Raw genomic sequence first — 27,988 nt, forward strand, 5'->3', positions numbered from 1 at the left:
GGCATGGGGCCCCTGTGGAGCTGGCGGACCCTCTGGGCCAGCGCAACCCTCCTGTGGGGTAAGTCACACCGAACCTCTTCTTTCCATGGCCTTGTCCCCATATGAGCAAGCCTGTCTGATTTGGGTTGGCACCCCATCCTTCCTGTCTCCTCCACCGATTTCTGGAAAAGCAGGTGAAAATGAATGAAACAAACACATAAACAAACAAACGAAACCATAGTTCATGTCAGTGTGGCTGGTAACTCACACCTGTAAATCCTAGCTAGTCAAAAGGCTAATAATATCCGAGGATCACAGTTCAAAGCCAGCCCAAGCAGAAAAAAAGAAGCTGAGAGACTCTTATCTCCAATTAACCAGCAAAATAATAAGAAATGGAGCTGTGAATCAATTGGTAGAATGCCAGTCTTGAATGAAAAGGCCAAGAGAAATGCAAGACCCTGAGTTTAAGCCCTAGCATGGGCATGTGTGCGCACACACGCATACACACATGTAGATGTCTAAATTCAGAGTTCTAGGGACGAGAGTTTAGGCTAATGGTAGAGTGCTTGACTAGCATGCAAGAAGACCTGGATTTGATTCCTTGATACTATATACATGGAAAAAAGCTGGAAGTGGTACTGTGGCTCAAGTGGTAGAGCTCTGACCTTGAGAAAGCCCAAGGACAGTGCTCAGGCCCTGAGTTCAAGCCCTAGGACTGGCAAAAAAAAAATGCATTCAGAGTTCTAAATGCACAATGATGGTGATGAAGACTACTATAATAGGGGGCTTTCCAAGTTAATGGGGGGCTTTCCAGGCTTGTAGAAAAGCTGCCATCAGGCACTGCAAATCCTATCTCATACAGGCCAGGTGGCCCTGGCCATGAATTCTCACTTCCCTGGGCTCTGGTGTCTCACCTGTCATCCTAGCTACTCACAAAGGTGGGATCTGAGAACCATGGTTCCAAGCCAGCCGAAGCAGGAAAGTTCAAGAGACTCATCTCCAATGAACCATCAGGAATCTGGAGGTGGAGCTGAGGCTCAAAGTATCTTGGAGAAAAGAGCTTGGGGACAATGCCCAGGCCTTGATTTCAAGACCAACCACAAACAAACAACAACAAAAAGAGAAAAGTGGGCATTGAAGTCGGGGTGAAAGGAGTTAGAATGGACGAGGACAAGTTTAGGGGGATGGGGGTCTATAATTAGGAGGGGTGAGAATTCAGGAATTTTTGTTGTTGTTGTCGGTCATGGGGCTTGAACTCTGGGCCTGGGTGCTGTCCCTGAGCTCTTCAGCTCAAGGCTAGCACTCTACCACTTGAGCCACAGCGCCACTTCCAGCTTTTTCTGTGTATGTGGTGCTGAGGACTTGAACCTGGGACTTCATGCATGTCAGGCGAGCACTCGGTCACTAAGCCAGTTCCCAGCTGACATTGTTTTTCAACTCCAACTTCTTCTTCTCCTCAGTTGTGCTGCCTGCAGCAGAGCCATCCTGCAAGGGTGTGCGCTGTGCCGCTGGCCAGCGCTGCCAGATGGTGGGCGGAAAGGCCCAGTGCCCGTCTGGGTCCACTGCTGTGTGCCGTGCCCAGGGCGACCCACACTACACCACCTTCGATGGCCGTCGCTATGACATGATGGGCACCTGCACTTACACCATGGCCGAGCTGTGTAGCTCTGACTCCACCCTGCCAGCCTTCAGCGTGGAAGCCAAGAACGAACACCGAAGCAGCCGCAAGGTCTCCTACGTGGGCCTGGTCTCTGTGCTCGCTTACAGCCACTCGGTCACCCTGGTCCGGGGGGAAAATGGCTTCGCGAGGGTGAGTGCCCACTGAAGGTGCTGGGGTTTAAGGTGACAAGAGGGCTGGGAGTGTGGCCTAAGTGGTCGCAAGTCCAGGCTTTGTAAGTTCAAATCCCGATATTACATGTGCACACACACAAATCAACCAATAGATTGGGCCCGGAGTGTGGCCTAGTGGTGGAGTGCTTGCCTAGCGTGAGTGCGATTCCTCGGTACCCTATACACAGAAAAAGCCAGAAGTGGGGTTGTGGCTTAAGTGTTAGAATGGTAGCCTTGTGCATAAAAAGGAGTTCAGGAATAGTGCCCAGGACTCTGAGTTTTTCCCAGGACTGCTAGGAAAAAAAATAAAGATGGCAGAAGCTGTTTGTCTGGAGAAGAAACAAATACCACCTCAGCCTCACCCCGATGGGTAAGACTCGAAGAAATAGACAATCAGTGTGTGAACCTTACGATCATTTCTTTCTCCACCAAATCACCTTCTACAGATGTTAAGAGAGAGGGTTTAGGAAGAAACAAACAAACAAACAAAAGGTGCCAGCAGAAGCCAGGCACAGGGGCTCACATCTGTCATCCTAGCTACTCAGGAGGCTGAGATCTGAGGATCGAGGTTCAAAGCCAGCCCAGGGCAGGAAAATCCATGAGTCTCTTATCTCCAATGAATCACTAAGAAAACTGGAAGTGGCGCTATGGCTCAAAGTGGTAGAGCACTAGAGCGAACAAAGGCTCAGGGACAGGGCCAAAAGCCTTGAGTTCAAGGCCCACAGTGGATGAAAATTAAAAGTAATACCCTGTGGTTCGAAGAGAAGTAGATGGGAGAAGGTAGGAGGCAGGGCTGGGGGGGGTCAAAGCATGTCACAGCTGTCTGATCACCCCTACCCCTGTACAGATTGACAACCAGCGCTTTCGCCTGCCGGCCTCCCTGAACGAGGGGCGCATGCTTGTGTACCAGAGTGGGACACAGGGCGTGGTGGAGCTGGACTTCGGGCTCGTGGTCACCTACAACTGGGACAGTCAGATGACCTTGATCCTGCCCCAGAGCTTCCAGGGCCAGGTGTGTGGCCTTTGTGGCAATTACAACGGAGACCCAGCCGATGACTTCCTCACACCCGACCAAACGCACGTATCCGACCCCGAGGAATTCGCCAGCAGCTGGAAACTGGACGACGGGGACTACCTGTGCGGCGATGGCTGTCTGAACAACTGCCCCGCCTGCACGGCGGGCCAGGCCGAGCACTACGGCGGGGACCGCCTGTGCGGCCTGCTCACCCTGTCCAATGGCCCCTTCAGCGCCTGCCATGAATCCCTGGACCCCCAGCCCTTCCTGGAAAACTGCGTGTATGATTTGTGCGTGACAGGGGGAGAGCGCCTCACTCTGTGCCGGGGGCTCAGCGCTTATGCCCAGGCCTGTGTGGAGATGGGAGTCTCGGTTGGAAATTGGAGGCCACTAGCCAACTGCCGTGAGTGATGCCTGGGGGAGGAGAGGCGTAGTGGAAGCATAGGGGAAACTCCACCCCGCCATAGGCCGATCCTGGGGTTTGAACTCAGATCCTGCTTGGCTTTTTGGTTTGTTTTGCTCAAGGCTAGGGTTCTACCACTTGAGCCACACCTCCAGCATTTGGGGGGCAGTTCAGTAGAGTCTCAGTGACTTTCCTTCTCTAGCTGGCCTCCAACTGTGGTCCTCAGCTCTCAGCCTCCTGAGTAGCTAGGATGACAGGCGTGAGCCACCAGTGCCTGGCTTGTGGTTTCATCTTGGTGCTGGGGGTTGGAGGCTGGAGGAGGGAGGCGGAAGGGTAGTGTGGGAGTGCAGGGAAGGTTCCTGATCTGCCATGGGAGGGTCTGGGGTGATTGCGGAATTGTCTGCATTGTTGCTGTATCTCCACCGTGCAGTCACGGCATCCTGCCCCACCCCCCACCCCATCCTGGCTCCTCTATATCAGGACTTTTAGATACCCAGGGTCTGTAGCTCATGCTGCAATGAGGGAAAAGTGATCCAGGCAAGAGGGAACAGCCAGTGCCAAGGCCCTGAGGTCAGAAGGAGTCTGATGAGCTGATGTTAGTCCACTCAGGGACAGGTAGAACAAGCGGGAGTGGAGTGAGAGAGAAGAGGGCCGTGGAGGTGATGAAGGTAGACCAGAGGAGGGACCTGGCATGATTCCTCCTTTAGAGAGTCTCCCGTCTGGAGAGGGCAGGGAGAAGCTATAGTGTAAGGGATGGGAAAGCAGATTCCTGCCATATTTTGACGATAGACATGAGCACAGTTCTCCTAGATTGGTTATTTATCTATGGGAGGGGAGGGAAGTGCATTTAGGGGTTCGTAATAGTGATGGGGAGACCCCAGGCACACTGCTCCGGCTTGATCAAGCCTCTCCTGATCCCCACAGCTCTGTGCTGCCCAGCCAACAGCCACTACGAGGTCTGCAGCCCCGCCTGCCCAGCCTCCTGCAATTCAGCCGCGGCTCCGACCAACTGCTCGGAGAGGCCCTGCGTGGAGGGCTGCGTGTGCAACCCGGGCTTCGTGGCCAGCGGCGGGGCCTGCGTGCCGGCCTCCTCCTGCGGCTGCATCTTCCAGGGCCGTCCACTCCTGCCCGGTGAGGAGGTGTGGGAAGATGACCGCTGCCGGCGTCGCTGTACGTGCGATGGGGCGAAGGGGCTGGTGACCTGCCAGGACACGCAGGGCTGTCCGACTGGTGAGCGCTGCCGTATCCAGGATGGACTCCAGGGTTGCTACCCGGACAGCTTTGCCAGCTGCGAGGCATCCGGGGACCCACACTACCTGACCTTTGATGGCCGACGCTTTGATTTCATGGGCACCTGTGTCTACCTGCTGGTGGGGTTCTGTGGGCAGAACTCGGCGCTGCCCTCCTTCCGGGTGCTGGTGGAGAACGAGCATCGGGGCAGCCAGGCTGTGAGCTACACACGGGCCGTGCGGGTGGAGGCCCACGGCGTGACGGTGGAAGTGCGCAGAGAGAACCCCGGCCAGGTGCTGGTAAGTGACGGAATGTATGCACGGGACTGGTGTGTGGGGGGGAACAGGAGGAGGGGAGGGTGAGAACCCCCTCCCCAATGAAAAGATTGATGGCCTCCAGATCCGGCTGTGACCTGAGGATGGAGATCTGGAAGCAGCCCTGGAGAAGGAAAGGTCACAACGTGCTTGTCTCCAGTTAATCCTCACAAAGCCAGAAATACGCATTGTGCCTCAAGTGACAGAGCACTAACCTTAATGAAAGGAAGGAGGGAGGGAGGGAAGGAAGGAAGACAGGAAGGAAGGAAAGCTAAGGGAGAGCACCCAAAGCCCCGAGTTCAAATCCCAGTATCATTTTTAAAAGTGGGCTGGGAATGTGCCCTAGCAACAGATTGCCTGCCTAGCCTGCATGAAACCCTGGGTTCCATTCCTCAGTACCACATACACAGAAAAAACTGGATGTAGCCTTGTGGCTACCAAGCAGTAGAGTGCTAGCTAACCTTGAGCAAAAGAAGCTCAGGGACAATGTCCAGGCCCTGAGTTCAAGCCCCAGGACTGGCAAGTAAACAAACAAACCAAAAAAAAAAAAAAAAAAAGAGGAATGATACAGATTGTATGCCAGGCAGAGGACGCAGCCAGTGCAAAGGTCCTGAGGTAAGTAGGACCAAGCAGAATATCTTCCAGAGAATCCCAAGGTGATGGCCAGGGGCTTGCTGGAGCTGAGTGGGCCCCAGCTTGTGATAGCCTGACTCGTTGGTATCTCTGCCCAGGTGGATGGCATCCTTCGTTACCTGCCCTACCAAGCAGCTAATGGGAAAGTGCAGGTCTTCCGCCAGGGGAACAGTGCTGTGGTGACCACAGATTTTGCCCTGACGGTCACCTACGATTGGGATGCCTACGTGACCGCCAAGGTGCCCAGCAGTTACAAAGAGACCCTCTGTGGGCTCTGTGGGAACTTCAACGGAGACCCAGCCGATGACTTCGCTCTGAGAGATGGCGGGCAGGCTGCCAGCGCGTTGGCCTTTGGGAACAGCTGGCAGGAGGAGACGAGGCCCGGCTGTGGAGCCACAGAACCGGGAGACTGTACCAGCCTGGACGCCCTCATAGCCGAGCAACTGCAGAGCAAGAAGGAGTGTGGGATCCTGGCGGACCCGAAGGGGCCTTTCCGGGAATGTCATAGCGAGGTGGACCCCCAGGGCGCCCTGCGCGACTGCGTCTATGACCGCTGCATGCTTCCGGGCCAGTCCGGGCTGTTGTGTGACGCCCTGGCCAACTACGCGGCCGCCTGCCAGGCTGCGGGGGTCACTCTGTATCCCTGGAGGACAGAGGAGTTTTGTCGTGAGTACCAAGAACGCCCTTACAGTACTTGTTACTGTAGGAGTATCTTTGATCGCTTTAATTTGTCATGGGGCTTGAACTCGGCCTGGGTGCTGTCTCTGAGTACTTTAGCTCAAGGCTACCACCCTACCCCTGGGCCTGGGCGTTGTCCCTGAGTTCTTCAGCTCCGGGCTACTGCCCTACCCTTGAGCCAAGCTCCACTTCTTGTTTTTCTAGAGGTTAATTGGAGATAAGAGTCTCAGGTCCTTTTGTGCCCAAGCTGGCTTTGAACCTTGATCTTCAGATCTCAGCCTCCTGAGTAGCTAGGATTACAGACGTGAGCCACTGCGCCTGGCTTTTAATTCTAATTTTTAAATTAACTTAAGCTAAAAAAAAAAAATACCTTGGCCTCGTGGTAGAGTGCTTGCCTAGCATGCACAAAGCCCTGGGTTCGATTCCTCAGTACCACATACACAGAAAAAGTCAGAAATGGTACTGTGGCTCAAGTGGTAGAGTGCTAGCTTTGAGAAAGCCCAAGGACAGCGCCCAGGCCCTGAGTTCAAGCCTCAGAACCGGCAAAAAAAAAAAAATCTTTTGTGCCGGTCCTGAGGCTTGAACTCAAGACCTTGGACACTCTCTGAGCTCTTGCTGGCACTCTACCACTTGAGCCACAATGCCACTTCCAGCTTTTTCTGTGCATGTGGTACTGAGGAATCGAACCCAGGACTTCACGCATGCCAAGCTGGCACTCTACCATGAGGCCACCTCCCCAGCCCCTGAGTAGCCAGGATTACAAGGGGGAGCCATCAGCGCCCAGCTGAAGGGTTCTTGGCTCCTCTCCCTACAGCCCTGAGCTGCCCTCCTCACAGCCACTACGAGCTGTGTTCCTACGGTTGCCCCCTGTCCTGCGGAGACCTCCGGGTGCCCGGGGGCTGTGGCTCCGAATGCCGGGAGAGCTGTGAGTGCGACGACGGCTACGCGCTCAGCGGTGAGACCTGCGTGCCCTTGGCCTCCTGCGGCTGCGACCACGAGGGCGCCTACTACCCCCCTGGCCAGAGCTTCTACCCGGGGCCCGACTGCAGCTCCCTCTGCCACTGCCAAGAAGGCGGCCTGGTGTCCTGTGAGCCGGCCTCCTGCAGCCCGCACGAGGTCTGCCAGCCGTCCAATGGCATCCTGGGGTGCGTGGCTATGGGCGACGCTACGTGCCAGGCATCGGGAGACCCCCATTACACCACCTTTGATGGGCACCGCTTCGACTTCATGGGTACCTGTGTGTACGTGCTGGCTCAGACCTGCGGGAACCAGTCGGACCTGCCTCAGTTTACCGTCCTGCAGGAGAACAAGGCCTGGGGCAGTGACACGCTCAGCGTGACCAAGGCCATCACCGTCATCCTGGGCAATTACACCCTGAAGCTGGAGCAACGTAAGCGGAAGGTCAAGGTAAGAGAGGAGGTGGAGGGTGAGGCCCTGGAGGGGAGCACCACAGGTGGGGAGCACCACGGGTGGGAGGATCACAGGTGGGAAGGAGCGCAGACTCCTCCCCCCAACCAAGGAGAATGTGCTGAAAAACCCAAGCATTAGCTCCCAGCCCTTGCTATACCTTAGTTCTATTGTGCACAAGGCTAGCACTCTACCACTTGAGCCACACCTCCACTTCCGGCCTTTTGGTCATTGGAGAAAAGACTCACTAACTTTCTTGACCAGGTTGGCTTTGACCCGTGAGCCAGACATGGAGACCTTCTGAGTAGCTAGGATAGTAGGCATGAGCCACCAGCACCTGGCATTATGATTATTATTACTATTATTAAATGTTTTTGCCAGTTCGGGGGCTTGAACTCAGAGCCTGGGCACTGTCCCTGAGCCTCTTGGTACTCAAACGCTAGTGCTCAATCACTGTGAGCCACAGCACTACTTCCAGCTTTCCGAGTAGATTGTTGAGGACAGGAGTTTGGCCTAGTGGTAGAGTGCTTGCCTAGCATGCACAAAGACTTGAGTTCGATTCCTCAGTACACAGAAAAAAGCCAGAAGTGGTGCTGTGGCTCAAGTGGTAGAGCTCTCAGGCCCTGAGTTGAAGCCCCAGGACTGGCAAAATAAAGAAAAAATAGTCTCCTCGACTTTTCTGCCCATGCTGGCTTCAAATCACACTCCTCAGAGCTCAGCCTCCTGAGTAGTTAGGATGAAGATGTCAGCCACCAGCGCTGAGCTAACCACACTATTGCAAATATGGCTGCTAGCCAGGCCCCCGGTGGCTCACACCAGTGATTCTAACTAGCCAGGAGGCTGAGATTTGAGAATCACAGTTCGATGCCAACCCAGGCAGGAAAAGTCAAGAGAGTCTTATCTCCACTGAACCAACAGAAAACCAGAAATGGAGCTGTGGTACTCCAAGTGGTAGAGTATTAGCCTCGAGAAAAACAAAAACAAAACAAAAAGAGACAGCACCCAGGCCTGGGGTTCAAGCCTCAGGACCTGCACCAAAAATGTATACTCAAGTCAAGAGAGATGAGGTCACACAGGACTTTAATGTCAGACAGGGGTCCTTTGAAGGACACACTGTCCCCAGGAAGTACCCTCTGAAGTTTAGCATTCTTTACCTCCCAGGTGAACGGCGTGGACATGAACTTGCCGGTGATGCTGGATGAGGAACAGATCTATATCTACCAGCGGGGCTCTGATGTGGTGATAGAAACAGACTTTGGCCTCCAGGTGGCCTATGACCTGAGTTACAACGTGAGAGTCACTGTCCCGAGGAAATACTACCAGCAGATGTGTGGCTTGTGTGGAGACTACAACGGTAACCCCGAAAATGACCTGCAGAAGCCCGATGGCTCCCAGGCAGCCAGCCCCAACGAGTTTGGGAATGCTTGGGAAGAGAAGGTTCCCGACTCCCCTTGCCCATCCGTGCCAGATTGCAAACCAGGCGAAGACTGCGAGGCCAAGTGCAGCCCCGAGCTGGAGAGTCAGTATCAGAAGGAAGACTTCTGTGGATTCCTCTCCAAGCCCACGGGGCCACTGGCTGCCTGCCACCAACTGCGCGATCCCCAGGGTCCCTTGAAAGACTGTGTGTTCGATCTCTGCCAGGCTGAGGGGAACCTGAGCATTCTCTGTGACTACATCCAAGGCTACGTGAGTGCGTGCCAGGCCGCCGGAGGTCGAGTGGAGCCCTGGAGGACGGAGACTTTCTGCCGTGAGTCAGAGGGGCATCCATCGGAGGGAGAGGGAAAGGGGAGGTCGAGGCAGAGGAGGGAGTAAACCCAAGCCAGGGGCTGGTGGTTCTCACCTAGCATCCTGGCTACTCAGGAGGCTGACCTATGAGGATCATGGTTCGATGCCAGCCCGGGCAGGAAAGTCCTGTGAGACTCTTCAATGAAGCACCAGAAAACCAGAAGTGGAGCTGTGGCTCCAGGGACTAGAATACTAGCCTTGAGCGACACGGGTGTGGACCCTACACCCCCAGCACTCTGCTCCCTGTGTTCTCATCAGCACCCCCCCTTTCTTGCAGCCATGGATTGCCCTCCTCACAGCCACTATGACACCTGCGCGGACACGTGCTCCCTGGGGTGCTGGGCTTTGAACGCCGCCCCGCACTGTCCAGGCGGCTGTGCGGAAGGCTGCGAATGCGACCCCGGCTACCTGTACAACGGAACGGCTTGCGTGCCCATCCAGGAGTGTGGCTGTTACCACAACGGGGCCTACTATGACGTAAGACATCTACCTTCCGGTCATTCCAGATGCCACCCACCCTCAACTCCCAGCAGCTCCACAGACTTCTGAACATGACCCCCAGCCACATCCCTTCCCTGGCCTGGTCTGGGTCCACCTTGTTTCTCCTCATCCCCCCACTTTCGCTTCCTCTGACCTACTCTCCACAGGGCTCTAGGAAAGGCCTGTCTAAATATGTCTGTGGGTTCCAGAGCTTTAAACCCTTCCCTGGCTCCCCAGGTGAAAATGACCTTGGTAGGAGCTGGTGGCTCACGTAATCCTAGCTACTCAGAAGGCTGAGATCTCAAGATCGCGGTTCAAAGTCAACCTGGGAAAGAAAGTCTAAGAATTTTTTTTCTTTTTGGTCAGTCATGGGGCTTGAACTCAGGGCCTGAACATTGCCCCTGAGCTCTTTTGCTCAAGGCTACTGTTCTACCACTTTAAGCCATGGCTCTACTTCTAGTTTTTGAGTAGTTAATTACAGATAAGGGTTTCACGAACTTTCCCGTCTTGGCTGGCTTTGAACCGCGGTCCTCAGATCTCAGTCACCTGAATAGCTAGGATTACAGGTCTGAGCCATCAGCACTGGCTCCCCTAATAAGACTTTTTATCTCTCTTGAACTACCAAAAAGAAGAAGTAGAGGTATGGCTCAAATGGGTAAAGAGCCAGTCTTGAGAAAAAAAAAGAAAAGAAAAGCACGTACACGCACACACACGCACACACACACACACACACACACACGCACAGAGGATCAGCCGTGTTCCAGCCTTCCTTGGCCTCTGCTCCTGCTCCTTCTCCATCTGGATTCAAACATACCATCTACTGTGTTCTGCTTTCTTGGTTCAGTGCTGTGATGATGTGCAACTTACAGATGAGGAAAATGGGGCGGGGGTGTTGGAGGGAGAGGTGGGTGATTTTACCCCAAGGTTGGGCAGTTTAGAAACAGCAGAGGTAGCTCAAATCCACACATATTTCTCCAGCCTTGGCTGCCATTCCTGTGGGACTCCGGCTCGGGCACCACAGCTGCCTAGGGTGTGCGTTGCCTTGAGTGGGGGAGTGAATGGATGCAAGTGAGTGAACCGGGAATGGGAGGAGCCCAAAGCTGTGCGGTGCATTCATAGCTGACAGGGGACCGCCCTGCAGGATGCTGGCCCGCCAAACCCCTCTGCATCTCTCACACAGAGCCTCTGTCCCCTGTGTCCCCACAGCCGGAGGAGACTGTCCTCATCGATGGCTGCAAGCAGCAGTGTGTGTGCCATGCTGGCAAGGACATGGAGTGCCAGGAACACAGCTGCAAGCCCGGCGAGGTGTGCGAGCCCTCAGGAGGCGTCCTGGCTTGTGTTCCTCCTAAAGGTACTGGGCTGTCAGCCCCTCGGGTGGATGACAGGACTTGAACCTTGAATGCTGGGCTGTGTCCCATCTACCATGGAGCCTAAGTTTCAGAATTTGGAGGCCTGCTGGGCCTGGTCTCAGACACAGCAAATTTCTCTTGTCTCTGGGTCAGATTGTCAGTCAGGGGTTTGAACTCTGGGCCTGGGCGCTGTCCCTGAGCCCTTCAGCTTAAGGCTCTCACCCTATTCCTTGAGCCGCAGCGCCACCTGTGGTTGTCTAGTGGTTATTTGGAGATAAGAATCTCAGGTCCTTTGGTGCCCAGGCTGGCTTTGAACCTCCATCCTCAGATCTCAGCCTCCTGAGATTACAGGTGTGAGCCACCACGCCCAGCTTCCCTGAGGGTTTTTTGTTGTTGTTTTTTCCTCAAAGTTAACAGTCTACTAGTTGAGTCATACCTCCACTTTTTGGTTGTTAATTAGAGATGAGTTTCTCAGACTTTCTTGCTTAGGCTGACTTGGAATCTTGATCAGCAGGTTGAGTAGCCACTGGCCCCTGGTTTCAAACAGCCCTTCTTCCCCCTCCTCCCACTCCCACCAGGGCCGCTCTGGGCCTGGGTGCTGTCCTTGAGGCCTTTTGTTTTCCTCAAGGCTAGTAAGCTACTGCTTATGCCACCACTCCACTTCCAGTTTTTTTGGTAGTAAATTGGCGATAAGACTGTCAGGGACTTTCCTGCCTGGCCTGACTCAGAACCATGATCCTCACATCTCTTCCTGAATGGCTGGGATTACAGGTGTGACCCACAGATGCCTGGAATCTAACAGCCATTCTTTTTCATTTTTTTTTAATGTTTGTTTGTTTTGCCAGTCCTGGGCTTGAGCTCAGGGCCCGAGCACTGTCCTTGGACTTTTCTCAAGGCTAGAGCTCTACCACTTGAGCCTCAGCACCATTTCTGGCTTTTTCTAAGTATCTGGTACCGAGTAATCGAACCCAGGTCTTCATGCATGCTAGGCAAGCACTCTACCACTAGACCAAACTCCTGGCCCCTAACAGCTATTCTTATGGTGAGCAGCCCCTCTCCTCTGTCTCCCGCTCCCCCAGATCCATGTCTTGGAGTTTCCTGCAGGCCTCAAGAAACATGCAAAGACCAGAACGGCGAGGGCGTGTGTGTGCCCAACTACAGTTCCATGTGCTGGCTATGGGGTGATCCTCACTACCATTCCTTCGATGGCTGGAGCTTTGATTTCCAGGGCACCTGTGACTACATCTTGGCATCAACCATCTGCCCAGGGGTCAGCGCCGAGGGCCTGACACCCTTCACTGTCACCACCAAGAATGAGAACCGGGGCAGCCCCACTGTGTCCTACGTCAAGCAGGTCACCGTGTCCGCCCTGGGTGTCAACATCTCCATCCACAAGAATGAGATCGGGAAAGTCAGGGTACGTCTAGCAAATGGTCTTCCTCACTCCCAGAAGAGCAGATGGGGTCCGGACAGCCGTAGTTACACGCTCAAAGCTCTCCTTCACCTAGGCCTGGAACCCCAGGGCAGCAGAGGCAATTACACAGAGCCACACATCTCAGGAAACTAGGCTCAGTCGGGCCCGGGCGCTGCTCCTGAGCTCTTCTGCTCAAGGCGCGTGCTCTACCACTCTGAGCTACAGCACCACTTCTGGTTTTCCAGTGGCTCTCTGGAGAAAAGTCTCATAGACTTTCCTGCTTGGCCTAGCTTTGAGCACCAGTCCTCCCATCTCAGCCTCCTGAGTAGCTAGTGTTAGGGTCCTTTGTGTGGTTAATGAGAGATGAGCATCTCATGGACTTTCTTGCCCCTGTGGCTTTGATCTGTGATCTTTGGATCTCGATCTCCTTCTTAGTAGTTCGATGATAAGGGGCAGGCGACTTAACTGGAAGGGGCTCCGTATCCACATCCGGAGAGGGGCAGCGGAAGCTGGGCCTTCCCCTAAAGCAAGGTAGTGGAAGTGTAGCGCAGCTCAGTGTAGCCCAAGTGAAGGAGGAGGACTAACGAGAGGCCCAGGGAATCAGACTTGGGGAGAGAGTTGGGGAAGACACCACGGAAGTGAAGAGGCAGGCTAACAGCAGTGCATAGAGAAGGAGGAAGAGGGGAGATGTCCAACCAGAGAGAGGCTCCGGCATGAGAGGGCAGAGGGAAGGGAGAGAGAGATGGTGACCCAGAGAGAAATGCTGGTAGACAGACAGACAGAGATCAAAGGAGAGGAGGGATAGGAGGGGAGGAACCAAGCTGGGCACAGGTGCAAGCCTGTATTCCTAGTTACTCAAGAGGCTGAGATCTGAGGATCGTGGTTTCAGCCAGCTTAGGGGCAGGCAAATCCATGAGACTCCATTAACAACCAAATGCTGGAAGTACAAGTGTGACTCGAGGGGTAGAGCGCCAACCTTGAGTGAAAAAGCTAAGTAGTGATAGAGCACTACTCTTGAGCAAAAGAGCTCAGGGACAGTGCCCAGTCCTCGAGTTCAAGCCCCTGTACTTGTAAGACAGACAGACAGACAGACAGACTCATAGAGAATGAGAGACAGAGATCGAATAAGAGATGTCAGTCCCCAGTGCTTGAATGAGGACAGATACCCCCTTACTTACTTTTTTTTTTTTTTTGATCGGTTATGGGGCTTGAACTCTGGGCCTGGGCATTGTCCCTGAGCTCTTCAGCTCAAGGCTACCACCCTACCCCTTGAACCACAGGGCCACTTCCCCTCACTTACATTTTTTATTTTATCTCTTTTTCTTGTCAGTTGTAGGCCTTGAACTCGGGGGCTTGGCCACTGTCCCTGAGCTCTTTTGCTCAAGAGTAGTGCTCTATCACTTTGAGCCACAGCACCACGTTTGGGTTTTGAGTAGTAATTGGAGATAAGAATCTCACAGGGACTTTCCTGCCTGGACTGGCTTTGAACTGTGATCCTGAGATCTCAGCTCCCTGAGTTGCTGCGATGACAGGCGTGAGCCATTGGCACCTGGCCCATCCCTAACTTTTATACAATGTCTGCACAACTATCAATCCTGAGAAAGGCATAGGTCATTTCTGGTCCCTGGCAGGATGCGGAAGGAAGGGAAGAAGGGGAGGATGGAAGGGAGGAAGGAAAAAAGGAGCCACCTTACCTCATGGAGCCCGTTTGCCTCCCTCCCTCCTTCCCCCAGGTGAATGGTGTGCTGACGACCCTGCCTGTCTCTGTGGCTGGTGGGCAGATTTTCGTGACCCACGGGGGATTCAAAGCTATTTTGGTGACTGGCTTTGGGCTTCAAGTCACCTATGACTGGAACTGGCAGGTGGAGGTGATACTATCCAGCAGATACTATGACGCAGTGTGTGGGCTCTGTGGGGACATGGACCAAGACCCTAGCAATGATAAGACCTTCCCCAACGGCACGCTGGCTCCATCCATACCCACTTGGGGCGGCAGCTGGCAAGTTCCAGGCTGGGATCCATTCTGCTGGCATGAATGCCATGGATCCTGCCCCACATGTCCCGAGGACCGGCGGGAGGAATATGAAGGCCCTGCCTTCTGTGGGCCCCTGGACCCCATGAGCACAAGAAGTCCCTTCGCCTCCTGCCACTCCCATGTGCCACCTCAAGACTACTTTAAGGGCTGTGTCCTAGACATCTGCCTGGGTGGAGGGTCCCACGATATACTCTGCCAAGCCCTAGCTGCCTATGCCGCCGCCTGCCAGGCTGCAGGCATCACCATCAAGGACTGGAGGACGCAGGCTGGCTGTGGTAAGTTGCAGGGCAGAGGAGCCAGGGGCTGAGGTTGCAATCTCCTTTCTGGGTTTGACTTTAGTCCCTTGGAAGGGGGAGGGGTAGCTTTCTGTTGTTTTTCTGTTTGTTTGTGTCAGTACTGGGGTGGAAACTCAGGGCCTCTCATTCTCACTTAAGACTGGTACTATACCGCTTGAGCCATACTTCCACTCCCAGAGTTTTGCTGGTTCATTGGACCTGAGTAGTTCGATTTCTCTCTCTGGGTAGCTTTGAGTTACAGTCCTCAGATCTCAGCCTCCTCAGTCACTAGGATTACAAAGTGTGAGTCACCAGGGTCGGGCATCTTTCTGCTGCTTTTTTGATGTTGTTGTCGGACGTGGGGCTTGAACTCAGGGCATAGGTGCTGTCCCTGAGCTTCTTTTGCTCAAGTCTAACACTGTTCTCTTGGAGCCATAATGTCACTTCCGGTTTTCTGGTAGTTTATTGGAGATAAGGATATCATGGACTTTTCTTGCCAGGGCTGGCTTTGAACTGTGATCCTTAGCTCTCAGCCATCTGAGTAGCCAGGATGTACAGGCAGGTGTCACCAGTGCCAGGCTTTTCTGCTGCAATATGTCTATGTGTCTTGATGTTTCCCTGTTCTTTTGATTATCTGTCTTTCTGGGTTTCATTGATGTTTGTTTTGTTTTGTTTTGTTTTTTGCCAGTCCTGGGCTTGAGCTCAGGGCCTGAGCACTGTCCTTGGACTTTCTCAAGGCTAGAGCTCTACCACTTGAGCCTCAGTACCACTTCTGGCTTTTTGCTATGTATGTGGTACCAAGGAATCGAACCCGGGTCTTCGTGCATGCTAGGCAAGCACTTTAACCACTAGGCCAAACTCCCGGCCTTCACTGATGTTTTTTGTCTGTCCTATGTGGCTATCTGGGTTTCTTTCTCTCGGCGTCTTCTGCTCCCCGTCTCTCTCCCTCTCTCTTTTCTGTCTTTCTCTCTGTCTCTTGCCATCCTATCCCCAGACTCCATCTCACACCCCTCCCTTTCTTTCCCTCCCATCCCTTCATCTGTCCACAGAGATCACCTGCCCAGACAACAGCCACTATGAACTCTGCAGCCCGCCCTGTCCGTCCAGCTGCCCACCCCCGACCCGGTTGATGTCACCAACTGTGTGTGAGGGTCCCTGTACGGAGGGCTGCCAGTGCGACGAGGGCTTCGTACTGAGTGCTGACCGCTGCGTCCCCCTGGAGGGCGGCTGCGGCTGCTGGGACAATAGCACCTACTACGAAGCAGGCACTGAGTTTTGGGCAGATGCCACCTGTTCCCAGCGCTGCCACTGTGAATCAGGGAATGGCTCCCTGGTCTGCACCTCTGCCAGCTGCAGACCGGGTGAGAAGTGTGACCTGCTGCCCTCTGGCCAGTATGGCTGCCAACCCACAAGCACCGTTGAATGCCAGGCCTGGGGTGACCCCCATTACGTTACCCTGGATGGGTACCGATTTGATTTCCAGGGCTCCTGTGAGTATCTGCTGAGCGCACCCTGCGACGAAGCCCCCAAAGGGACCGAGGACTTCAATGTCACCGTCCTCAATGAGCACCGGGGAAGCCAGGCCGTCAGCTACACCCGCAGTGTTACTCTGAACGTCTACGGACACAGTCTGACTCTCAGTGCAGAGTGGCCCCACAAGCTGCAGGTGAGGGAGCCCTCCCCCCCTCCCCCGCCAAGTAAGGATGGGGCAGTTTCCCCTTTCACAGTTTTGTTTTGTTTTTGCCAGCCCTGGGAATTGAACTCAGGATCTGGGCACTGTCCCAGAGCTTCTTAAGGCTAGCACTCTACCACTTGAGCCACAGTGCAACTTCTGGCTTTTTCTATATATGTGGTACTGAGGAATGGAACCCAGGGCTTCATGCATCTGAGGCAATCACTACCATTAAGGCACATTCCCAGCCCCTGGTTTGTGTGCGTGTGGGTATGCACGTGCTTGCATGCGCCTATCTTGGGGCTTAAACTCAGGGCCTGGGCTCCATCCTTGCCCTTCCTTTTGTTCAAGGCCATGACACTCCACCATTTGAGCTATAGCTCCACTTCTGTTTTTGTTTTGCTTTTTCTAGTTTAGTGGAAATGAGTCCTTTAGAGTTTCCTGCCCAGCCTTGCTTTTTTTTTTTTTTTTTTTTTTTTTTTTTTTTTTTGCCAGTCCTGGGCTTGAGCTCAGGGCCTGAGCACTGTCCTTGGACTTTCTCAAGGCTAGAGCTCTACCACTTGAGCCTCAGCACCACTTCCGGCTTTTTTTCTATGTATGTGGTACTGAGGAATCGAACCTGGGTCTTCGTGCATGCTAGGCAAGCACTCCAGCACTAGGCCAAACTCCCCGTCCGCCCAGCCTTGCTTTGAATCAGCATCCTCAGATCTCAGTCTTCTGAGTAGCTAGGATTACCAGCATGAGCACGGGTGCCTGGCATCCTGGGAGGTTCAAACTATAGGCCTAGTTATAGGCCTTAGAGCAGCAGTGATGTATGCTTGTCTTAGTCTTGAGTCCTCTGAAAATGGTCTTCATAGCATGGGATGAATGCCACTATGTCTAAGGGTGCATTATTATTATTATTATTATTATTATTATTATTACTATTATTTTGCCAGTCCTGGGGACTGAACTCAGGGCCTGAGCACTGTCTTTGGGCTATCCTCAAGTCTAGTGCTCTACCACTTGAGCCACAGCACCACTTCCGACTTCTCTATGTATGTGGTATAGAGGAATTGAACTTGGGTCTTTGTGCATGCTAAGCAAGCACTCTACCACTAGGCCAAACTCCCAGTCCTGGGTGCTTTATTATTATATATATATATATATATATATATATTTTATTAGTTTTTGTGCTGGTGTGGTGGGGACTTAACCCTAGGACCTGCCCACTGTCCCTGAGCTTTTTTGCTCAAGGTTAGTGCAGTACCATTTGGTGAAACACCACTTGAGCCTCAGCTCCACTTCTGGCACTTTTGTTTTGTTTGTTTTCCTGGACTTTCCTGCTAAAGGTTGGCTTCGAACTGTGATCCTCCTGATGTCAGGCTTGAGCAACCAGGACCCAGCAACTTTTTTTTTTTTCTTTTGGTCATTTGTGGGGCTTGAACTCAGGTCCTAGGTGCTGGCCCTGAGCTCTTTTTGCTCAAGGCGAGCCACATGGAGCCACAGCGCCTCTTCCAAAGTTTTTATATGAATATAATAACAGGAGGACACCTCTGGGAAGGGGGTGGGGGTCCCACAGCTCCTGAGTGGTGCAGACAAGATTGGATCTCATGATGCCACCCCCCACTTCCCCGGCAGGTGGACGGCGAGCGGGTGGATCTGCCCTTCCAGCTGGACTCCCGCCTGCACGCCTACCGGAGCGGCGGGGACGTGGTGGTCACCACCGCCTTTGGGCTCTCGCTGTCTTTTGACGGCGACAGCTTCGTGCGCCTGCGCGTGCCGGCGGCGTACGCGGGCGCCCTCTGCGGTCTGTGCGGGAATTACAATGAGGACCCAGCAGACGACTTGACAGCAGGGGGCGGGAAGCCGGGCGACTGGCAAGTGGGGGGCCAGCCAGGCTGCGAAGAATGCGTATCGGGATCATGTCCCTCAACCTGCACACCTGAACAACTGGACCCCTTCCGTGGTCCCGACGCCTGCGGTATCATCTCCAACCCCGAAGGCCCACTAGCACCGTGCCACAGCCTCCTACCACCTGAACAGTATTTCCAGGCTTGCTTGCTGGATGCCTGCCAGGCTCAGGGCCATCCCGGAGGCCTCTGTCCTGCTGTGGCAGCTTACGTGGCAGCCTGTCAGGCTGCTGGGGCCCAGATTGGCGAGTGGAGGCGGCCAGACTTCTGTCGTGAGTACTGATCTGTGTATTTGTTATTTTGGGGGTGGAACTCATCCTTCCCCATCCCATGAGTGTGAGGCAAGACTTCCTGCCCCCTCATGGAGCTGAGTCCCATTCTTCTTGCCTTGAACAACTACCACTGGACAGACCTGATCAGAAAACCTGGGCCTAGTCCCCTCCTCTTCCCCTCTCTCTGGGAATTCATGCTTCATCTCTCAGTGACACAGATTTGGTGGCTGATCCAGTCAAAGTCACACAGCAAGGAAGAACCAGGGGTTTCGTCTGCTCAGACATCCTTTGACTACCTCGCGCACTCTGGGCTACAGTTAATCACCCACAATTGGCTATGTACCAGTGTTGGTGGAATACATTGTACATTTAATGACATCTACCAAGGGGTTGGGAATGTGGATTGTAGCTCAAGTGGTGGAGTGCTAGCCTTGAGCAAAAGAAGCTCAGAGACGGTGCCCAGGCCCTAAGTTAAAGCCCCAGGACTAGAAAAACCAAAATAACAGCAACAAAAAACCATCAGCTGGTTAGATATAATCAGCTAGATCCAGGACTAGATCCAGGAAAGATCTACACACATTTTCCTGGGAAATTCCCTTCAGGGAGATCTACAAGGTTAGGTACATAAATGTCAATCTCCACCTGAAAAAGACTTTATCAGAGGGACTGAGGATGTGGCTTAGTGGTAGAATGCTTGCCTAGCATGTGTAAAGCCCTGGGTTTGATTCCTCAGTACCACATACATAGAAAAGCATTGTGGCTCATGTGGTAGAGTGCTAGCCTTAAGCAAAAGAAGCTCAGGGATAATACCCAGGCCCTGAGTTCAAGCCCCAGGCCTGGCAAAAAAAAATACTTTATCAGAGTCTGACAGGTTGGTAGGTCATGACAGACACCATAGCCAAGTACATTCAGGCTGAGTAGTTCCTTGGTCACAGTCAGACCCGCTGAGACAGCCATGTTGATTCCAATCCTGCCTATTCAACTCAAAAGTCACATTCATTTAACTTCATTCCTTCCTTTTTTGTGTGTGTGTGTGTGTTTGTGTGTGAGTGTGTGCCTGTTCTAGGGCTTGAATATAGGGCCTGGGTGTTGTCCGTTAGGGGTTTTTTTTGTTGTTGTTGTTGTTGTTGTTTGTTTGTTTTTTTTCCAGTCCTGCGCCTTGAACTGGGCCTGAGCACTGTCCTTGGACTTTCTCAAGGCTAGAGTTCTACCACTTGAGCCACAGCACCACTTCTGACTATTTTCTATGTATGTGGTACCGAGGAATCAAACCTGGCTCTTTGTGCATGCTAGACAAGCACTCTACCACTAGGCTAAACTCCCAGCCCCGTCCCTTAGGTTTTTTTTCACTCAAGGTTAACACTCTACTGCTTGAGCCACACCTCCACTTCCAGCTTTTTGTTAGTTCATTGGAGGTACAGTCTCATAGATTTGTCTGAGTGGGCTGGCTTTGAGTCATGATCCTTAGATCTCAGCCTCCTGAGTAGCTAGAATTATAGGCGTGAGCCACCAGCACCTGCTGTCTGTGAGATTCTTATCTCCATTCAACTATTCACAAAGCTGGAAGTGGAGCTGTGGTTCAAGTGGTAGGGCACTAGCCGTGAGTAAAACAACGTCTGGGACAGTGCCCAGGCCTTGAGTTCAAGCCCGGGGACCCACAAGAGCATGCATGCACACCTACAAAAGTACTTGGTCAAGCTAACACAGTTCGGGGAGATCTGGTCATGCCTCCCCACCCCCTTACTGCATCCCCCCATCATCAGATGCTCTGGAGCACCCCTCCACTCTTGGTCCACACAGGGCCTCCCATTAGGGACCTCCCCTTGTCTCATCGGGTCACCTGCTTCATACTTGCCATGTCTCCACAGCCTACCACTGCCCTGCCAACAGCCATTACGAGCTCTGCGGTAACTCCTGCCCTGTGAGCTGCCCCAGCCTCTCGGCGCCTGAGGGCTGCGAGCCCAGCTGTCGCGAAGGCTGTGCCTGTGATGCCGGCTTTGTGCTCAGCGGTGATGCCTGTGTGCCAGTGGGTCAGTGTGGCTGCCTCCATGATGGCCGCTACTACCCGCTTGGCTCAGCCTTCTACCCGGGCCCTGAGTGCGAGCGGCGCTGTGAATGTGGACCAGGGGGTGAGATCAGCTGCCAGCAGGGGTCGGCCTGTGGTCCTTACGAAGAGTGCCGGGTAGAGGAGGGCGTCCAGGCCTGCCACCCCACGGGCTGTGGCCGCTGCCTGGCCAATGGAGGTATCCATTACGTGACCCTTGACGGGCGCGTCTACGACCTGCACGGTTCTTGCTCCTATGTCTTGGCCCAAGTCTGTCTACCCAAACCCGGAGAGGAGAACTTTGCCATCGTGCTGGAGAAAGACGTGGATGGCAACCCCCAGCGCGTGGTGGTGACTGTGAATGACCAGGTGGTGACTCTGGCTAAAGGACCGCAGGTGAACCAACTTTGATGCTGTTTGGGGGTGGGGAGGGGCAGGGAGCACAAACCCATCCAGGCCCCAGCCTGCAGGGGTAACAGTGCCCAATCTGGGGTTCCTAAAGGAGACACAGGCATCCCTGGGGGATGCGGAGGTGGCCTCATCCTAGTATCTGTTGGGGGACATATTTCCACTTTATTTGGCTTGAATTCAGGATCTAGGCACTGTCCCCAAGCCTCTTTGTCCTCAAGGCAAGTGCTCTACCACAGTGCCACTTCCAGTTTTCTGGCAGGTCATTGGAGATAAGTGTCTCATAAGACTTTTCTGCTCAAGTTGGCTTTGAACTGTGATCTTCAGATCTCAGTCTCCTGGGTATCTGGTATTCAGCAAGAGTACATTTCTTTTTGGCCAATGTTATCCCTTCCCTGGCTCTCACCCAGTTTTTTGTTCCTGTCCCCTCCCACAAATTGGAGAGTTCATTTATTTTTATTTTGTTTTATTTTGTTTTTTGTTGGTCATGGGGCTTGAACTCTGGGCCTGGGTACTGTCCCTGAGCACTTCAGCTCAAGGCTACACCCCGGGAGCTACAGGGGCACTTCCAGTTTTCTAGTGGTTAATTGGGGATAAGACTCTCATGGACTTTAGTGTCAGGCTGGCTTTGAACAAAGAACCTCAGATCTCAGCCTCCTGAGTAGCTAGGATTACAGGCTTGAGCCACCGCGTCCAGCTAGAGTTCTTCCCCCTCCCCGCCCCCACATCTTGTCTAGGGAGTAGCACTGTTGCATTTGTTGACCCTTTGTCCCTCCTACTTGGGGCTTTTTTTTTTTTTTTTTTGCCAGTCCTGGGCTTGAGCTCAGGGCCTGAGCACTGTCCTTGGACTTTCTCAAGGCTAGAGCTCTACCACTTGAGCCTCAGCACCACTTCTAGCTTTTTTCTACGTCTGTGGTACCAAGGAATCGAACCCGGGTCTTCGTGTGTGCTAGGCAAGCACTCTACCACTAGGCCAAACTCCTGGGCTCCGACTTGGGGATTATTATTTTTTTTTTTTTGCCAGTCCTGGGCTTGAGTTCAGGGCCTGAGCACTGTCCTTGGACTTTCTCAAGGCTAGAGCTCTACCACTTGAGCCTCAGCACCACTTCCGGCTTTTTTCTATGTATGTGGTACCAAGGAATCGAACCCGGGTCTTCATGCATGCTAGGCAAGCACTCTAACCACTACGCCAAACTCCCGGCCCCTTGGGGATTATTTTAACATGACCCCCAACCTATGTTAGCACTCGGGGTACAACTCTGGCTTGAAATTCTTCCCTGGGGATGGAGGATGGATCAAGTTTCACGTGGGGCAGCCTCACCTGACAGCTCTGTGATTCCCAACTCACTCAGGTCACCATAGACGGCCAGCTGGTGAGCCTGCCTGTGGTCGCGGGGAGCGTGCGAGTGACCGCAGAAGGCCGCAACATGATTCTCCAGACCACCAAGGGGCTGCGCCTTCTGTTCGATGGAGACGCCCACGTCCTCATGTCCATCCCCAGCCCCTTCCACGAACGTGTTTGTGGCCTCTGCGGGAACTTCAACAATGACTGGAACGATGATTTCATGCTCCCCAATGGCACAACAACCTCCAGCGTGGAGGCTTTTGCAGAATCATGGCGCGTGCCCAGCTCTGCCGAAGGCTGCAGCGAGGGCTGTGGGGCCCAGGGCTGCCCCGTATGCTTGGCAGAGGAGACGGCAAAGTATGAGGACAACAAAGCCTGTGGACAGCTCCAAGACCCCAAAGGCCCCTTCTCAGACTGCCACGGGGTAGTAAACCCCACAGAATACTTCCGCCAGTGTGTCTATGACCAGTGTGCCCACAAGGGCGATGAGGCCCTCCTCTGCAGCAGCCTGGCAGCCTACACCGCTGCCTGCCAGGCAGCTGGTGCCACTGTGAAACCCTGGAGGAAAGACGACTTCTGCCGTGAGTGTCCTTGGGCCCCTCAGAAGCCACCTTTCTGCCACTTGGGGACTGTCCCTTCTTCCAGTAGTCCACTGTCCCCAAGACTCAGCCCTGACTTCTTTCTTTAAGGGTCAACTCAGTTCTTTCTATGGTAACTTGAGAAAAGTTGGGGTCCCTTAGAACCCACACAAAAGCCTGTCTGTGTCCCCCACTTTTTTGTCCAGGGAGGAAAGTTCAGAGCGATTCAACTTCCAAACATAACACAGTACACACACACACACACACACACACACACACACACACACACACACACACACCCCTCTTCTTGCCAGTACTGGGACTTGAATTCAGGGTCTGGGCTCTGTCCCTGAGCTTTTGTGCTCAGGCTAGTGCCCTACCACTTGAGCACAACTTCAATTCCTGGCTTTCTTTTGTTGTTTTTGTAAAGGTAGTATACAAAGAGATTACAGTTGTATAAGGAAATGAACAGTGTTACCACCTCCATTGTTCTCTGCCACCTTCCCTCCTCCCAAGAATACATTGATTTTTTTTTGGACAATGTTACCCCTTAACTTCTGACTTTTCTTTTCTTTCTTTTTTCTTTCTGTCAGTCCTAGGGCTTGAACTCAGGGCCTGGGCATTGTCTCTGAGCCTCTTTGTTCTCAAGGCTAGCACTCTACCACTTGTGCCACAGCACCACTTGTGGCTTTTTCTGTAATTAAGCGTTTCTTGGATTTCCTTCCCAGGCTGGCATTGAACCTTAGCCTCTTGGGTATCTAGGATTGTAGGCATGAGCCACCAGTGCCTGGAAACTTCTGGCTTTTTTTAGTGATTCTCATGGAGTTTCCTGGCTGGGCTGGCTTTGCACCACAATCCTCAGATCTCAGCCTCCTGAGTAGTTAGGATTGCAGCGTGAACCACCAGCACCCATGGATTCAGTGCCCTTGCAGAGGTGTGCACTCATCCTATCTCTTTCCTCGGCAGCTCTCCAGTGCCCAGCCAACAGCCACTACTCTGTGTGCACCCACTCCTGCCAGGGCTCCTGTGCATCCCTCTCCGGCCTCACTGGCTGTACCACTCACTGCTTTGAGGGTTGTGAGTGTGATGACCGCTTCCTGTTCTCCCAGGGCGTCTGCATCCCCATTCAAGACTGTGGCTGTGCCTATAATGGCCACTATCTGCCGGTGAGCTGGGGCTGGAGGTGGGTGGGGTGATGGGAGAGCTTAAAGGGGACTCATGCCTGGGCTTCGGTTTCTATTTAAGGATGGGGTAGGAGAGCTACTTCTATGTCCCAGCTGGGTGACTCAAGGTGGGTCACTCCCCCCCCCCCCCGGCCCGCTCCCACTGTATTAGATTCTCAACTAATCATCCTAGACTTGGTACCTGAGAACAAGGGACATGCATTGCACCCTCCCAAGTTCTAAAGGTCCCCAGGGATAGAATCACAGGTGAGCTTGGTGCTCTACTTGAGTCACTACTCCACTTGCAAATTTTGGTTGGTTCATTGGAGATAAGAGTCTCTCAGATTTGTCTACCGGGGCTGGCTTAGAACCATGATCCTCCGACCTCAGCCTTCTGATTGGATAGGATTACCGGCATGAGCCACAGCACCTAGCCTCTCCATTTTTTTCTCTTCTTCCTCTTCTTCTTCCTCCCCCTCCCCCTCCCCTCTTCCTCCTCCTCTTCCTCCTCCTCTTCCTCCTCCTCCTCCTCCTTCTTCTTCTGGTGATGTACAAAGGGGTTACAGTTGTGTCATCCAGGGAAAGAGTGCATTTCTTTTTTGGAAAATGTCACCCCTTCCCTCGTTCTCTCCTAGTTTTTTCCTCCCATCGCCACCCACCCACAAGTTGTATAGTACATACTCCGTTTCTTTTCTTTTCTTTTTTTTTTTTCCAGTCCTGAGCTTGGTCTCAGGGCCTGAGCACTGTCCTTGGAATTTCTTTTTCCCTCAAGGCTAGAGCTCTAACCACTTGAGCCACAGCACCACTTCTGGCTTTTTTTTTTTTCTATGTATGTGGTATGGAGGAATCGAACCTGGGTCTTCATGCATGCTAGGCAAGCACTCTACCACTAGGCCAAACTCCCAGTCTCAGACCATTTCTTTTTCTGTTTTCTCTTGTCTGTCACGGGGCTTGACCTCAGGGCCCGGGCGCTGTCCCTCAGCTCTTTCACTCAAGGCTGGTGCTCCACCATTTTGAGCCACAGTGCTGATTCTTATGTTCTGGTAGATCATTGGAGATGAATCTCTATAGACTCTCCTACCCAGGTTGACTTCAATCCACGATCCTCAGAACTCAGCCTCCTGAGTAGCTAGGATGACAGGTGAGTCACAGGCACCTGGTTAGCATAGTTCACTTCCTAGTAAGAGTGTGCTCTCAGCTCCTGCCTGTGTGAGTACACAGAACTGGAAGCCTCACAGCCATCACAAAGTGGCCCCCACCTTGTTTTCTCTTTCTCTCTCTCTCTTTCTCTCTGTCCCTCCCTCTCTCTCCCTCCCTCTCCCCCCCCCTCTCTTTCTTGCCAATCCTGGGACCTGAACTCAGGGCTTGGGCACTGTCCCTGAACATTTTGCTCAAGGCTAATGCTCTACCCCTTGAACCACAGTGCCACTTCTGACTTTTTCTGCTTATGGGGTGCTGAGGAATTGAACCCCTGCCTGCGAGCAGGTACTCTACCTGCTCCCTCACCTGGTTCTTTCTGTGCACAGATAAACTCCTCGGTGCTGACTGAAGACTGCAGCCAGCGTTGTTCCTGCTCCTCCAGTGCAGCCCTAACGTGTCAGCAGAATGGCTGCCCCTCAGGCTATATCTGTGAGATTCAGGAGGGTGTCCAAGATTGCCGGCCAGCCCACGGTCTCTGCTCCGTCTCCCTGGGTACCAACCTTACCACCTTCGATGGAGCCCTCGGTGCCATCAACTCTTCTGGCTTTTATGAGCTCTCTTCCCTCTGCCCCGGAGTACAGAACATTCCCTGGTACCGTGTCGTTGCTGATGTGCAGTCTTGCCAGGACAACGTGCAGACTGTGGGTGAAGTTCACATCTTTTTCCAGGACGGGCTGGTCACAGTGACTCCACACAAGGGCGTGTGGGTAAGCATAATCATGGAGGGGGTGGGTGCAAATGTCTTCCCTGGGCTTTTGCTTTGGTCATTGTGTCTTACGTCCCTGGTGGCCTGGTTGACTTTTTTTACTTTTTGTTGTACATAGGGCTTGAACTCAGGGCCTGAGCACTGTCCTTGAGCTCTTTTGCTCAAGGCTAGAGTTCTACCACTTTGAGCCATAGCACCATTTTTTTTTTCATTTTCTGGTGATTCATTGGAGATGAGTCTCATAGCCTTTCCTGTCTGAGCTGGCTTTGAACCTCGATCCTCAGATCTCAGCCTCCAGAGCTGGTAATAGTTCCAGATGTGCTTCCACCTTTTTTTTTTTTTGTGGGTCATGGGGCTTGAACTCTGGGTCTGGGCACTGTCCCTGAGCTCTTCAGCTCAAGGTTACCACCCTAGCCCTGAGCCACAGCCCTGCTCCCCCTTTTCTAGTGATTAATTAGAGGTAAGAGTCTCATGGATTTTTTTAGTGCCTGGGCTGCCTTTGAACTGAAACCCTCAGATCTCAGCCTCCTGAGTAGCTAGGATGACAGGCATGAGCCACCGCACGCTGCTGCTATACTTCCATCTTTTAGACTTTTTGTCCACTCAGTCAGCTTCATTCTCAGAAAGGTTTTTTTCATAGGCAGAGATAACCCCCCTCTTTGGCCCAGACATAACTTTCCACTAGTCTTACTACCTCAGTAGCAAGTGGTCTAACAAAGAAATGGCATTCCATGTCACTGGGGCCAGCTTGGATCACATGACCACTGGTAGAACCAGTGATTGTGGTTTTAATGATGTGGTCAGTCAGGCTGGAGTCACATGACCCATCAGGGGCTTACCCAGGATCTTTCCTAAATGCAGGGGTTCATGTACGTGAGTAGGGAACCTTTCTCCTACCAAGGGCTATTTGGAAAATATTTACATTGCCAGTCCTGGGGCTTGAAATCAGGGCCTGAGCACTGTCCTTGGGTTTTCTCAAGGCTAGAGCTCTACCACTTGCGCCACAGCACAGCTTCTGGCTTTTTCTATGTATGTGGTACCGGGTGCTAGGCAAGCACTCTACTACTAGGCCAACTCTTGGCCCCTGGATATTATAATTTGCAAGCCATACAGGGTCATCAATACAGGCAGATGGGCCCCAGAAGCTGACAAAAATACAAAGCTGGATACTGGTAGCTCACTCCTGTACTCCTGGCCACTCAGGAAGCCAAGATCTGAGGATCATGGTTTGAAGGCAGTCTGAGCAGGAAAGTATATGAGACTTCATCAACCACCAAAAAGCCCCAAGTGGAGCTATGGCTCAAGTGGTAGAGCTGCAACCTTGAGCAAAGAAGCTGTGAGACAGTGCGCAGGCCCCAAGTTCAATTAAGTGTAAGCTTGCATCTCCGGTTGTCTTTCCACCTTGTCCATTTCTCCAGATAGCCATCTCTTTCAGCACCTCTCTTTTGGCTTTCGCTCCTTGAGCTTGGTGCTTGGGCATTCCGTCCTGGCCACACCCCAGTCCTTCTGTGGCTCCATCCTCACATCCTTCTCTATCGTCAGGTGAATGGTCGCCGGGTGAATCTCCCCGCTGAGGTATTAACATCTGTGTCGGTGAAGCAATCACCTGATGGCTCCATACTGGTCCACCAGAAGGAAGGGGTCCAGGTGTGGCTTGGAACCGATGGGCAGCTGGCTGTGATGGCCGGCAACGCCCATGCTGGCCTGCTGTGTGGGGCTTGTGGAAACTTTGATGGGGACCAGAGAAATGACTTGCACAACTCCCAGGGGGAGACAGTGGTGGAGAAATGGAGAGCACCAGACTTCTCCCCGTGGTAAGGGATGTGGAGCGGACGCCAGGCTTCCTGAGCCTTCCTGGGGGAGGGGGAAACACTTTGTAAG

At 53.2% G+C, this 27,988-nt stretch overlaps 1 protein-coding gene across 1 annotated transcript; it reads left to right on the plus strand.

Moving 5' to 3' along the window:
- On the plus strand, positions 1–27,957 carry Fcgbp (Fc gamma binding protein). Its single transcript, XM_090322143.1, has 18 exons — positions 1–58; positions 1,440–1,789; positions 2,657–3,227; positions 4,152–4,756; positions 5,503–6,070; positions 6,897–7,489; positions 8,651–9,236; positions 9,552–9,751; positions 10,961–11,105; positions 12,183–12,520; positions 14,251–14,827; positions 15,877–16,493; positions 18,120–18,663; positions 20,532–21,103; positions 22,468–23,041; positions 24,005–24,204; positions 25,728–26,108; positions 27,650–27,957. The coding sequence occupies exons 1-18, from the start codon at positions 4–6 to the stop codon at positions 27,923–27,925; spliced, it is 7,752 nt and encodes a 2,583-aa protein (XP_090178269.1). The 5' UTR covers positions 1–3; the 3' UTR covers positions 27,926–27,957.
- Positions 27,958–27,988: the final 31 nt, after the last annotated feature.

The sequence above is a fragment of the Megascapheus bottae genome, chromosome 31 (genome assembly GCF_031878675.1).
Source record: "Megascapheus bottae isolate mThoBot1 chromosome 31, mThoBot2.hap1, whole genome shotgun sequence".
Classification (NCBI taxonomy): domain Eukaryota; kingdom Metazoa; phylum Chordata; class Mammalia; order Rodentia; family Geomyidae; genus Megascapheus; species Megascapheus bottae.

Bases quoted from the DNA above. Each gene is read 5' to 3' on its own strand.
- Fcgbp (XM_090322143.1), top strand. From the start codon at position 4: ATGGGGCCCCTGTGGAGCTGGCGGACCCTCTGGGCCAGCGCAACCCTC. The intron at 14,828-15,876 runs GTAAGTTGCAGG...ATCTGTCCACAG, and splicing joins GAGGACGCAGGCTGGCTGTG to AGATCACCTGCCCAGACAAC. The intron at 16,494-18,119 runs GTGAGGGAGCCC...CTTCCCCGGCAG, and splicing joins AGTGGCCCCACAAGCTGCAG to GTGGACGGCGAGCGGGTGGA.